This window comes from Zalophus californianus, chromosome 14 (genome assembly GCF_009762305.2).
Source record: "Zalophus californianus isolate mZalCal1 chromosome 14, mZalCal1.pri.v2, whole genome shotgun sequence".
Taxonomy (NCBI): Eukaryota; Metazoa; Chordata; class Mammalia; order Carnivora; family Otariidae; genus Zalophus; species Zalophus californianus.
Window position 1 is genome coordinate 2,047,674 of NC_045608.1, and position 14,316 is coordinate 2,061,989.

The following is a 14,316-nucleotide window of genomic DNA, read 5'->3' on the forward strand; positions in this document are numbered from 1 at the left end:
GCTCGCTCTCACACAGCCCTCCCGTGGATACGTTTGCGTCTTGGGCCGAAAAGCCCATGCCCTGAATTTTTCTCTCTGCCCTTCCCTGGGGGTTGTGCCTAAGCATTCTCACTTTTGCTTATTTATTTCACAAAACCTGCCCCCTCTCGGTTCTAACCCATCTGCCTTTCCTGACAAAGGGAGTCCCCGCCCTGCCCTGTAGACGCACATTCCAGCTGGGGTGAGAGTGAAGGGGGTGGCTAGTCCTTCCGTTCCTTTGCCCTGCTAGGATTTCAGTTCTCTTAGCAAAGACCAGAGACCTCCTCCAGCATAATTAACTAGTAGATGACATTCATGTTTAGTGTCTCATTTTTATTTTATTTCATCACTGCCAGTTTTTATATATTATATTTTTATATATATATATTTTTATTTCTTTGCTCATCTGCTTGGAAACAGAAGAAGAGTGTTCATTTCACACCTTAATCAGGCACTGTAGCCTTCACGTAAGTGAGCAACTGAAGATACCCGTACAGATTTAGCCCCGTCCGCGGCGCTAGGCGGACTAGTGCGGGAGACGCAAGGCTTCACTGTGGGTGTTAAAAACAAAAACAAAAACAAAAAGAAATATGTCTCAAAAAACCACTGGGCCTGAAATAGTAGGCTATTACTCGGTCTCAGTTGTAAAGCAACTGAATTTGTAGTCAAATCATCATCTTTACTCCTCATTTCCTACTATCTACATTAAGAATATTTCGAAGGCCAACATTGGGAACATATTTCTTAAGAGGCTAATTGTTTGTTTACGTAGAGAGTGTTGCAGTGTCTCCTCGTAACTAAAGCTGCATATTGCATTGTTAGCCACTCTTGGAAAAAAGCACAACCTAAACCACTATGTTTACTCTAGGAAATTTTCCTCTAAAAACACAGGAGGTTGAGCAGATGAGTAGTGAACAGGGGGCAGATGCAGAGTTGGCTCTGACAGGCCCCCTGTGGGCTTGACCCCAACCAGTCTGTCAGGATCAGGTCTGTGCCTCTGTCTCGAGAGAGCGCAGGCTCCCTCCTCAAAGCACAAGCCTGTGTCCCGAGCGCCGGCCTTTGCGGCCGGGCCAACCGTGGGGCACCAGTGCAGTCCTAGGCATGACGAGCCACGCGGCTACAGTGATGGCGTTGGACGGAGTAGACGGTATCTTCAGCTGTGCTTGGGATGCTTTACTAGGTGTCTTCCATTGGAACTAGACCTTGATTCTAAATCCAAGCAAGCTTGAAGCCCTTGGCTCCTCTCCTGTACCTGCTGGCTACCGAACACTCGAGGGAGGCAGGGCTTTGCGTGGAGAGTTGGGGGGGCGCAGGACAGGGCGCCGGGCCCTCAGGCGCGCATCCGAGCCGCCGGGCGAGCCCCGTAGACCGAGGCACTATGTGCGCACTCTGCGGGCAGAAATTCACGTCCGGCCCCTGGGGAGTAATGAAAGCATGCAGTAAGGGCCTTTAAGCTTCCTTTGATTGCGATTGAGGTTCATTTTAGTTTTTTTTTCTTTCAACTGGTGTGTGCCATCGCTCTAGCCTACTAACTTCCCCAGGAATGCACACGGCAAGATCAGCACTTCCTCTACCCCAGCCGCTTTCAGACCCAACAAGTCCCCTTTAAGAACCTTTGCTTTTAAGATTACTGACGGGCACTCAGCCAATTTCATGTAACCTAATTTAAAGTGACTTCTGCTCCCCACCCTGCCCCCACCCCTCCGCTAGGGCTCTTAATTTACAAAGCAAATTATTACCTAGCCTTGTCTGGCCAAAGCAATGGCCTCCCCCTCCCCTGAAGACAAAGAAACCGCAGACCAAACGTGGATGGCTAGACCCCCCCCCCCCCGTAGGGCCGCTGTGGGTGGGGGTGGGGGGGCGCGCGCGCTCGTGGCATCCTTTAACCCCGAAGGAAGACACGAGCCACCCCTTACCTTTGCTGGCGGGGGACGGGGCCGTGCGGTGTTACCAGCGGATGGATGTTGTTGGCGCTCACGCACTCAATAAACTGTCACACTGTACCTACTAGGTTCCTCCTGAGGGTTCAGGTACAGCAAGGAGAGCGCCATCCCCCACAGCCCATCTCCATTCGGGGTCACCTCCGTCATCTATGGGTACTGGTAGTCCTGGGAGAGGCAGGGAAATGTCCTCGAAAAAGAAAAAGGGGCTGCTTTCCAAAGGCAAGAAACTGCTGAAAAAGCTGGGTGCAGTGAAATGACCATGTGCTTCTGGACGACTCCCCAATCCATGTCATTCTCTTTGATTCCAAACTAGGGCTTTCAATGACTCAAGTACTTCCTAAAAACACACTCTTCTCCCCTGACACCAGGAGAGAAGTGCTCTTTGCACTGCCGTCCACTTTAAGCCAACGGCGAGGACAAAGAGCGGCTGGTGCCCCCTCCCAGCCTCCGTGCCAACCGCTCTGGCCCGCGGCCTGACGGGAGGCGGGCTCTCCCAAGCACCCAGGGGCCAGGGGCTCGCTCCCCACCCGGGGTCCCAGCCTCTGTGCATTTGTCATCCGCCCTTAAAGCAATGGTTTCCACCTCAACCCCTTCTCAAAATGCTTGCCTCATGATGCATCACTCTCTTTAACTCTGGTCTTAAAGTTCCTAGTTTAACCGCCTTGATGTTCTGCCTTATAAACGCACAATGGTCTGTACTGTCTAATAAAAACTACCGTGTAACTTTGTACGTGTCGTGCATTCAGTGCTCCTCACCCTCACACAGCGCTCTGAAGTCACTCGTGCAGGCCGTGCATTTTGACGCCCTGGCTTTTCGCCTTTCTGCAGCGAGCCGGGCAACACACAGAAAATGTTTACTTACTCAGATCATTCAAAAAAAAAAAAAAAAAAAAGAGTGAGAAAGTCACTTTGTTTGGAGAAGTTACTGCTCCTCCAACCTGCCAGAAAGCTGAGAACCGCTCATGGCTTCCAGCGTCCCCTTCGGTGGCGTATGGATGTCCGCCACTTCCATTATTTGTCCCCCGCCACCCACAGCCGGCCCGCGGCGCGCAGCGCGCAGGAAGCGGCCCCCCCGAGGCACACGCCACACCCACACCCTCCTAAGCTCAGCCCGTGCACACGGCTCCACACCAGGCTCCCCCATGGGCCCTCGAACAAGAGACTCACAGAGCTGCCGGCTGGTGTATCGGATTGCTTACTATTTTGTAATTCTTGTCCACTTGTAAATTGTTTTTACTCTTTATACATACTTTTCAGACTGCCTTTCTTTTGTAATTTACGGAAGGTTTATAAATGAATGACCAAGCTTTTCCCATTGTGTCTTCAAAAACTCTCTTGTAAATTGTAATATATTAGTGTGTGGTACATTTATTAAAAGGAAATTCGTCCGTGTGTGGTTCAGTACTGTGTGTGCGTGCATGTGTACGGTCAGTGTAAGATATTTTATAGAAATAAAATTTGTTATTTTATACAATGCCGTTTCTTCTGTATCTTCGTTTGAAACACTTTTGACCAGAGCGGCCTCTCGGGATTCCTTTCTCCCGTGCGCACCAGGAAACTCGATGGCCCTGCCTTTGCCGGCACTCCCTATTTCTCCGCAATGGTTGTGACCAGCACTCAGGAGTCGGTCACCAACTGCCGTCACCTCGTGCTGCTGGCGACAGCTGGTGGCAGCCCGCTCTGGCAGACGGAGCCAATGTTCCCTGGGCCTGAGGAGCACTCACAGACAGACAGCCGGGGCCCGGGGGGGCGAATCGAACCGTATTTGTCCTATTTTGCGCTGGTCCCTTTACAATTCAGGTGCCGCATGTGACCTCGTGCCTGTGTGCGATCTGAACCGGCCAAACCCACGCGGCCGGGGCAGAAGGTCAGGGGGCACAGAGTTTCAGTTAGGCAAGATGAATAAACTGATGCACTAATGTAAAAAAAAAAAATGCTAGGTCAAACGGAAAGTCTTACGAAAAAATAAATTCCAGCTGAAGAAATACTGACGCAAGAAATTATGGTGCACACGACAGTGTGAATGCCCTTTATGCCACCGCATGTTTAAAGATGGTTGAAATGGTACATTTTCTTACGTAAACTTTACCACAGTAAAACAAAACAAAACAAAGATAGCGAAGGTAGCCAGGACTAATGTTTCTCTCTTTTGAAAATATTTACAAATTTGCCAAAATATGGAGGCAGACCCAAACGCAGGCAAACCTGCAGGAATAATGAGGGGCTTAGCTTTGGTGAATACTACTGAACACTTGCACAGTACATGATGCCAGCTGTACACACTTCCAGAGAGAAGAAAACTGCCCCAACTCCCGAGGCCAGCAGAGTCCGCAGCAAAACTAGACAAAGACATTACAAGAAATCCACAGACCAAGAGCACCATGAATTTAAAAAAAATCCTTAATGAAATATTAGCAGATTAAATCCAGCAATATATAAAATGGATGACTGATCCACTATGCCCAGCTGTAGCTCATCCCAGGAATGAAGGCTGCCTGAACTTTCTGAGAAAAAATCAACACACTTTACCAATAGAACAGAAGACAAAAGCTATCTTTTGATGCAGCAAAAGCATTGGACAAAATTCGATCCCTATTCAGGAAACTAGGAAAAGAAAGGAATTTATCTCAACTTGATAGGATTAGCAGCCGGCACCATACGTAATGGTGAAAGACTGACCGCATCCCTCTTTTCATCCAAACCGAGCCAAGGACACCAACTTGACCAGTTGTGTTCAACATCGCACACACCACTCCTAAAACACCAGCCCAATGAGGAAAGAGAAGTCATACACTTTGGAAAGGAAGAAGTAAAATAGTCTTTGCAGATGACATGATTTTGTATTTGGAAAATGCTAAGACAGCAACAAAATGCTGTTGGGACTAAGAAGTGGATTTGGCAAGGTGACAGGCTACAAGGTCAACATACACAAATCATTGGTATTTCTACAAACTAGCAGGGAACAATTAGAACAGAAATTAAAATACAAATATAAATGGTATAATAAGTAAAAATATAGGTAATTAGTTATATTAGCATCAAAACCACAACATACTTAGGGATAAGTTTAACAAAATATGAGCAAAACCTGTATGCTGAAATTTATAAAACATTGCATAGAAATAAAAGGGCTCTTAAATAGAGATACAGGATATGTTCATGGTTTAGAAGATGTAATATTGTTAAATTTCCGATTTTCCCCCAAGTAGATCTATTGATTCAGTGAGATGCCAGTAAAAATCCCAACAGACTTTTGCTAGAAATTGATGAGCTGATTTAAAAAATGATGCGGAAATGCAAATGATCTACGATCACCAAGACGGTTTTGAAAAAGATAAACAAAGTCAAAAGACTCCCAATTGCCTGATTTTGAGACTTGTAAGGCCACAGTCATCAAGACAGTGTTGTTTTAGTGTAAAATGTGGACATTTAAGTCACTGGAACAAACTAGAGAATCCAGAAGTAGAGGCATACATACATGGCATGTTCATTTAAAGCCAAGGGACCAAGGTAGTTCAGTAGGGGAAAGAAATGTGGTGTTTTCTGGAAATGTTGCGGAAAGAGCTAATTATTTATGGGAGAAAACTGACGCTTATCTCACATGGCACACAAAAATTCAAACAGATCACAGTTCTAAATGAAAAAGTTGAAACCCTAAAGCTTCTAGAAGAAAATGGAAAATTTTGGACAGAGAGATGTTTTACATAGGACACAAAAAGCAGAAGCTGTAAGAACTAATAATTGGATTTCATCAAATTTAAAAACGTCTTGGGGCGCCCGGGTGGCTCAGTCGTTGAGCGTCTGCCTTCGGCTCAGGTCATGATCCCGGGTCCTGGGGTCGAGCCCCGCGTCGGGCTCCCTGCTCGGTGGGAACCTGCTTCTCCCTCTGCCTGCTCTTGTGCTCTCGCTCCTTCTCTCCCTCTCAAATGAATTAAAAAAAAAAAATCTTTTAAAAGAATTTAAGAATGTTTTCTCTTTGAATGATACTTAAGAGAACAAAACAGCAAGCCAGAAACTGGGAGGCAACGTTCATAGTACATATATCTGACAAAAGATCTGGATCTAGAATATATAAAGACATTTTACAATTCAATAAGACCAATTTTTAAAAAAAATATGCAAAAGATTTGGACAGGTATTTTATAAGAGATGTAAAAATGGCCAGGATGCACACAAAAAGATGCTCAGTAAGTATCATTAGTCAGCAGGGCCATGCAAATAATAACCCGAATAACATAATGTTGTTATAACCCACAGCAATGGCTGTATGAGGTCATCTTATTTGGGTTAATTTTAGCTAGAATTCTAAAATTCTATTTAAGGGGCACCTGGGTGGCTCAGTCTGCCTTCGGCTCAGGTCATGATCTTAGGGTCCTGGAATCGAGTCCCGCATGGGGCTCCCGGCTCGGCGGGGACTCTGCTTCTCCCTCTGCCCTCCCCCTGCTTGTGTGTGTGCGCACGCGCTCTCTCTCTCTCTCTCTGTCAAATAAATAAAATCTTAACAAAACGAACATAAAATTCTATTAAAATGAGAAAGAGCGACACCATCAGATGTTGGGGAAACCACGAGCAGCTGGGACTCAGGCCTTGCAGGGCAGAGGCAGGGGAACGCGCACGGCGGAAACCGCCATCAGCTTACCATACGTCAGAGACACTCCGCCTACGGATCGAGCAGCTCCGTGTCTACGCACGTACCCAAGAGAAATAACAATACGTGTCCACGTCAAGGCTCCAACAAAATTTCTTACAGTTTGTTATGATAGGCCCAAAGGCGAAACACCCCAAATACCCATCTCTTGACGACTAAACATGAAATGCAACCAGAGGAACACAGCTTAGCAAATACACACTTACACAGTCACACGCATGAGTCTTCGAAACACGGTCTGTCCCGAGCAGAAGACACCAGACCCAAAGGAGGACACACTATGGGATCTCGTTTTCATGAAATTCCAGAGGAGGTGGAAGGCAGATCATTGGTTGCTTGGGGACAAGGTGGGAAGAAGGACTGTTTGCAGAGGAGCAAGAAGGAACTTGTGGGAGGGAGGGAATAGGTATTTTTCTAAATCTGATGGAGGTGGAGACACAGGAGTGTATGCATTTGTCAAAACTCATGCAATTGGATTTGCTGATATGTAAATTATAACCCAATGAAATTTATTTACGTTGGGGCTCCTGGGTGGAGAAGGAGGATAAAAATAGGCCAGGCCGGGAAACACGTCCATAGGAAAGAGCCGTGGGACCGAACGGAATCACCAAGGGGGTCGAGCAAAAAGCAGGGAGACCCTAGAGGCGCTCCAGCGTGGAATCGGGCGACACAGAGAAGGCACAGCGGGGCGGAAGGGGCACCGGGGGACAGCGTCCTAGCATCCAGGCACAGGGCGCCTTTCCAGGAGATGGTGCCCATAGGGTCGCTGATGAGGGCTAGGAGCTGACTGGTTAGCACCACGGGGGTCAGGGAGGAGCTCCGTAAGAGCGCGGATTGTGGGAGGAAAGCCGTTGGGGGCAATACAGGTCTTTTGCTTTAAGGGGGCGTAACACTGACGCCATCCGCGGTCTCCACCTTGGGCTCCCTCCGGGGCACAGGTGTTGCCCTCGGCGGTAACTAGCAGATAACCAGCCTGTGGCCTCACCGCCAGGCCGCACGCTCTGCCCTGCGCAGAGAGCGCCTGGAGCGTCCTGGGTGGCCGGCTGCCTGTAAGTTACCCCGGAAGGGACTGAGCCGCAGGCTGGCTGGCTTGTGTTTGGGGACGACAGTGTCCTCCTGCTCTGGAGGGTACGTTACTGACCTCCATCCACCTTGTCACAGTTGGCCAAGTCGGCAGGAGGCCGAAACCAAAGAAGCCTGGATGGGCAAGGGGGCCACGGGGGGAGAGCCCACTGTTCCTGCGGGGGAGTCCCCTGTCCATGGGGGGAGCCCGCTGTCCGTGGGGGGAGCCCATTGTCTGTTGGGGGGGGAGCCTGTTGCCTGTGGAACTGGTGGAGAGTACTGTCCGTGGGGGAGCCCGCTGTCCGTGGAACTGGTGGAGCGTACTGTCCGTGGGGGAGCCCGCTGTCCGTGGAACTGGTGGAGCGTACTGTCCATGGGGGGAGCCCACTGTCAGTGGAACTGGTGGAGCGTACTGTCCATGGGGGAGCCTGTTGTCTGTGGGGGGGGAGCCTGTTTTCCGTGGAATTGGTGGAGCGTACTGTCTGGCGGGGGAGCTGTCTGTGGAATTGGTGGAGCATACTGTCCGTGGGGGGGAGCCCGTTGTCCGTGGGGGGAGCTCATTGTCCGTGGAATTGGTGGAGTGTACTGTCTGTGGGGGAGCCCGCTGTCCGTGGGGAGGAGTCTGTTGTCCATGGAATTGGTGGAGTGTATCATCCATGGGGGAGCCCATTGTCTGTGGGGGGGGAGCCTGTTGTCTGTGGAATTGGTGGAGCATACTGTCTGTGGGGGGAGCCCACTGTTCCGTGGAATTGGTGGAGCGTACTATCCGTGGGGGAGGAGCCCATTTTCCGTAGGGGGAGCTCATTGTCCGTGGGGGGGTGCCCATTGTCTGTGGAATTGGTGGAGCGTACTGTCCGTGGGGGGAGCCCGTTGTCCGTGGAACTGGTGGAGCGTACTGTCTGTGGAGGGAAGCCCATTGTCTGTGGAATTGGTGGAGCGTACTGTCCGTGCGGGGGGGAGCCCGCTGTCCGTGGAATTGGTGGAGCTTACTGTCCATGGGGGAACCCATTGTCTGTGGGGGGGAGCCTGTTGTCTGTGGAATTAGTGGAGCGCACTGTCCGTGGGGGCAGCCCACTGTCCGTGGGGGTGGGAGCCCATTGTGGAATTGGTGGAGCGTACTGTCCGTGGGGGAGCCTGTTGTCCGTGGGGGGAGCCTGTTTTCCGTGGAATTGGTGGAGCGTACTGTCTGGCAGGGGAGCTGTCTGTGGAATTGGTGGAGCATACTGTCCATGGGGGGGAGCCCGTTGTCCGTGGGGGGAGCTCATTGTCCGTGGAATTGGTGGAGTGTACTGTCCGTGGGGAGGAGTCTGTTGTCCATGGAATTGGTGGAGTGTACCGTCCATGGGGGAGCCCATTGTGGCGGGGGGAGCCCGTTGTCTGTGGAACTGGTGGAGCGTACTGTCCGTGGGGGTAGCCCGCTGTCCGTGGAATTGGTGGAGCATACTGTCCGTGGGGCGGGGGGAGCCTGCTGTCTGTGGAACTGGTGGAACGTACTGTCCGTGGGGAGGAGCCCTTTGTCCATGGGGGGAAGCCTGTCGTCCAATGGGGAGGAGACAGTTTTCCATGAGGGAGCTTGTCTGTGGGGAAGCCTGTTGTCCACAGAACTGATGGAGCCTACTATGGGGGAGCCCGCTGTCCATGAACTGGGGCAGCTAAGGAGCCACTCTAAGGGCCAAGGCACGTGGCAGCTTGGGCATCAGGACGTGGGGTACCGGGGCAAGCATATTATATTACAAAGGTCTGAGATGTCAAATATGGCCCGAGTCACTGCTCATCTTGTGCTGCAGGGGTGGCTGAGCACCCCCGGCTGCAGCTAGTGGCACCGATTGGCAAGGTGGCACTCCAGCCAGGTGCTGGGAGGTTGGGACGAGCACAGGCTCCCCTGTGGCAGGAAAGACCCATCTTCGTCAGCCCCGGGCCAGGCAGTGGCATGGGACCCTGGCGGTGGCGTGGGACCCTGGCGGCTGTCCTTGCCCCGAGGGCTAACATGCCCGGGGGAGGCTGGCCTAACAAATGGAAAGCCTGTGCCATGAGGGAAATAGACGGGTTGAAAAATACGGAGTAACACAGGCTCCTACTGACCATAAAATGGCAGAAAGGGGGCCCCTCGAGGTCTCTGGTACACGGCTGTGGACAGATCTAAATTGGGGGCCCCGAGAGAAAACGTGAACAACCCGGTTTGGTTTTGCTAAGCCTATGGGAGCTATTGCCTAAGGGGAAGCACTTTATTCCCTTGAAGGCTCAAAGCAAGCCTGATGCATCGCTGAGTGCCCCCTCCACTAATGGGGGAACAGCAGGGGTGTACACCTGCCCCTGGGGGCACGGTGGCCCTCCAGCCTGTGCACCGGGGGCGGCTGGGGGGCCCGTGCAGAATGAAGCAATCATTGGTCTCGCACCGACAGACAGACCGGACTGGCCCTGATAGTGAAGCTGAACACACACTCATCCACGGAAACCTCTTGAAATGTGGGGGAGAAATGGACTATTGACGGTTGTGGGTGACAAATCAAGGTTAGACAAATTAGTCTCTACGGGTGGGCAGGCTTCGTCCCGCCTCTTTTCTCGTGTGTATGTCGCCCGTTACTGAGCACACTGTGGGCGTGGATGTTCTTCGGGATCTGGATCTCACCAGGACAGGTGAATTCGGGTTGCAGGACTTGGGAGTTCTCCTTCGCAAGCAGCCACATCGTTACAGGTGTGAAGTCAGGAGGTTGGAGGTCATAGCGGCAAGAGCCTAGGGCAGGGTGAATCTGGAACATTTCTGAGCATTAGCTCGTGCTGAGTACAATACAAACCTTCCCAACCCCAGGGCCGCCTGGGTGGCTCAGGCGTTAAGCGTCTGCCTTCGGCTCGGGTCATGGTCCCAGGGTCCTGGGATTGAGCCCCGCACTGGGCTCCCTGCTCCGCGGGAAGCCTGCTTCTCCCTCTCCTGCTCCCCCTGCTTGTGTTCCCTCTCTCGCTATGTCTCTGTCAAATAAATACAATCTTTAAAAAAAAACAACACAAAAAACCCTTCCCAACCCCTAACATGGTACAGGCGTTACAGGCTTTTGCTGGTTGACCGGAGACCTTTTATTCCCCAGCTAGCGCCAAGATTAGGGCCTGTCGATGCCTTGGTTGAGAAGGGAAGCCAGTGGGGTCAGGGTACTCATCCCCAAGAGGCTTTCTTACGGGTGAACGTGGTAGTTAGACAAGTGCAGGCCCTGGGGTGCTAGCGCCAGACGAGGGCGGGGCGCTCCGCGAGGCTCCTGTGCAGGAGGGCGTGGCCGGGGCTGGCGGCGGTGACACGGCGGGAGACCCACTCCGGTTTCATCGGTTCAGTAAGACTGTTCGGGGAACACTGGTTATGTGGCTGAGGCTCCGAGTGGGAGGCTGTGTCTGAGAGCCATGTGTAGGCGGAGGCGACCAGACGACGTTAAAGACGACGGGTGGACTTTATGGACCCAATGACACCCCTTGGAAAAAACCGGCCTGGTACCTGGCTTCTCGGGTTCCCAGGGGGCCTGACCGGGTGAGTGAGGAAGGTCACTGCGTGGCAGGTACACGAACCTCAGGACATTTGGGGGACCTCAAGAAAGGAAGTAACCCACAGGAGAGTGTGATAGCATTTGGCTGGGCTCCTAGCCTTTAAAGGCTATTAAGGGCTCACTGCGAAAGTCCTTAGAAGTTTCAGCAAAGCAGACGCACAGGCCTCCACGGGGCTGTGAGGCATGGGACTCCTGCCGGCCTCGCTGCTGGGGGTTGTAAGGCTGCTGGGGCTGCCGGCTCCCCGCGAGAACGGCCAGGAGGAGGCCGATGCCCCAGGGCTGGAGCGCGGGCGACACTCCGCCCCGACTTGTCTCCCTCCGGCCTGGGATCTCCCCGCCCGTCACGGTCACTGCTGGGGGCAGTGGTCCAGACTGGTGAGCGCTGTATGGAGCCCTGCACAGCCCCGCCACGAGTCACCCTGCAGAACTCTGGCTCGACGGCTTGGAGCAGCTTGTCCGTGGGTACTGAGGTGTCTTCTCAGTCCGGAGGATGCCTTACGGACCCCCCTCTGCCTTCTACCAGGGGAAAGTGAGAAAGCAGCTGTGGGGGACAAGAGGGGACCCAAAGTCCTGTTTTTTAGGATGGGAAAGACACAGCCAGGTCTGTAGGCTGCTGGGAATAAGGAAAAGAAAATTGAGTAACATCCCTGAAAAACGCGCCATCTTGTGCACAGTGGCTGGGGGAGCCTTAGCAGCACAGAGTTCCAGAATCACTAATCCATAGAGGAATGGATGTGGCCTCCTTCGGCCGCTAGGCTGATGTTCTCTTGGGTGCTTGAGAAGTCACGCAGCTGAGCGCAGCGTCCGGAGGGGACAGGGAGCGTGGCTGGGGCACTGCAGGGTCCGGAGGGGAGCCGGGGAGACCTCTAGGAGCGGCGGGGTGCAAAATCGGGATGTGCAGTCTGCGGAGCAGCGTTCAGGGCCCGTGATCACGGTTACAGCAACCGGGAAGCAGGGCTGTGGGGCGCAGGGCACAGACCAGTAGGAAAATGCTGCCCTGCACTGGTGTTTTTGCCCTGTGCTGAAACCAACCACACCGCATGATGTGAACAAGCCGGGAGCTGAAGTCCCCACCGGGTCTGAGCCCAGGAGTACGAAATGCCTACAAGAGGAGGGGGTGCGGACAATGTGGGGGACACCTGCCCCGCTCCCCGACAGGAAGTGTCCTGGGAGAAAGCTAAGGCATGTTCAGGAGGCACAGAAACTTGTCAAACAAGGGGCTGGAACATGACCGTGAATTCCAGAGGCTCCCTCTCACCGTGGATGAGAGGGATGGAGTCAGAGAAAGCAATCTCCAGAGGTCCTATCCAAGTCTGAAAGAGGAGGGGGCCAGGGGCCCTAAGCTGCCTGCCGGTGGTCCCGGCTGTGTCCAGGGGCAGGTTGGGGGGCGCTGCAGGCTCTGGGTAACCCCGGTGCAGGGGGGGTTCCCTCTCACCACAAAGCCACAAAGGGGCTCTTCGTGGACACAATCCCTCGAAAATTTTACAACCTCTAGTTGTCACCCTGGACTTTTCAGGAACTGGGCTGGAGAGTACACAACCAGGGCTCTAACTAGCCCTTGAAATCTTGTGTCTGGAGGAGGATACCACCAATTCTGTGACCTTGAATCAAACCTTAAGATATAGAAACGTAATCTGAAGATTTGTGCCACAGCATCAGGTTGCCTTTGCTGCTGGAAAACAGACTATGTGACACGGAGAACAGAAACTCCAGGAGAATGCTCGGAGCAAGTAGCTGTGTGCTCCAGGAAACGCCACAATCTATGAACTAGAACACGCTCTCGGAGGGGTGAGGGGAGAGCCTGTGTCCACCCCCCAGCCCAGCCCCAGCCCCACTGTGCTGAACATCCGCAGAGCCCCCACCAAACCACAGGGTTACCTCAGGGACTTCTGAGGCCGAGGAGTCAGACTGGGAAGGAAGAGCCTTCCGGGGTACAACTAGTGCAGATTTCTATTTCAGTCCGTTTCTGCTCCGTGGCTTGAAAGCTCTGCAGCAGACTCCCGCACAGGCGCTCTGCTCTCTCTGCGGCCGGATGCAGCCACCACGGGCATCCAAGAGCTGACCGCCCTGTGCCCTCCGTCTTCTGGGTGTGCCCCCCCCACCCGGACGTTCCTGCAGGGAGCTGTTCCTTCACCCACGCCCCCATGGGCACCCTACCACCTGCACAAGAGCCAGACCCGGCCCATCTGGGTATCACATCCGGTTCCAGGAGGTGTAGACCGCCAGGGTGTTCCTTCCAGGGGGTGAGGTGGACACCTAAACCTAGACTCTGCGCCCATCGGTCAAAAACAACGAAGAAGGCAGAACCAAGAGAGAGCCCCCATATCCTCTCGTCAACCAGACTCTAGATGTCTTCTCAGCTGGCATTTGCCCAAATTCCCAGAAAAACCATATGGGACGTGTCTAAGGGACAGTTCGGCTGGTATCTTCCCGAGACGTTCTGCTTCTCCGTCTGGCACAGGCCCAGAGCTCACGGTTATTACAAAGCAAACGGGGTGATGTTGAACAGATTCAATCCGGGAACCCCGCCTCAGAGGGAAGGAGCAAGTCAATCCATAACCCTTTTGGCTGAAACTAATTTGAGCAGGTTTTCTGTTCCTCACAGCCAAGTCTTTGACTTGAGTGAGGGTCTCTTGACTACTGCAACTTTTCCAGATTGCATTTACCAATTCTTCATGGTTTTGAAGACATTAAAACCTTTACACTTTAAGAGATAGTTAAAACCTGCTAGGAATGGCACTTCAAGGACTTAAAAGCTCCTGACTAGCTCTACAAATCTATACCAACAAAATGGCCCAAGCCCACCATTCACGGCTGTGGTAGACTTCCTCATACCCCTTCTCAGCAGGACAGCCTCGAGCGACTTCCGTCACGGCATCTGGTCTCTGGCACTCTTCTGAAACCTCCCATTTCCTGTTCCTTTTCTTCTCGAGTTTACAGCCCAAGTAGGTTAAGGAACCTGGGCTAATAGCCAACGGCAATGTTAACAGTTATTAGCTTGAAGAACTAAAAGGAAAATAAAATGGTTTTCATTCATGTTAATGAGTCTAAGTCCAAAAAGCCTTTATTTGATAAGACCCAGTATAATGATGCTAAGATGAGAGGGGTTTATGTTGGA

General features: G+C 52.4%; 1 protein-coding gene across 12 annotated transcripts in view; it reads left to right on the forward strand.

Moving 5' to 3' along the window:
- Nucleotides 1–3,429, forward strand: part of RIMBP2 (RIMS binding protein 2) — a 79,462-nt gene extending 76,033 nt beyond the window's left edge. For 4 of the 12 annotated variants that reach the window (XM_027575825.2, XM_027575827.2, XM_027575834.2 and 1 more), the window contains one exon: nucleotides 2,330–3,429. In XM_027575825.2, the coding sequence (XP_027431626.2) occupies nucleotides 2,330–2,575 (246 nt within the window). In that variant the 3' untranslated portion in view covers nucleotides 2,576–3,429. Of the gene's footprint in view, nucleotides 1–438 lie in introns of all 12 variants that reach the window. The other 8 variants (XM_027575829.2, XM_027575837.2, XM_027575830.2 and 5 more) reach the window with 7 other exon arrangements.
- Nucleotides 3,430–14,316: the final 10,887 nt, after the last annotated feature.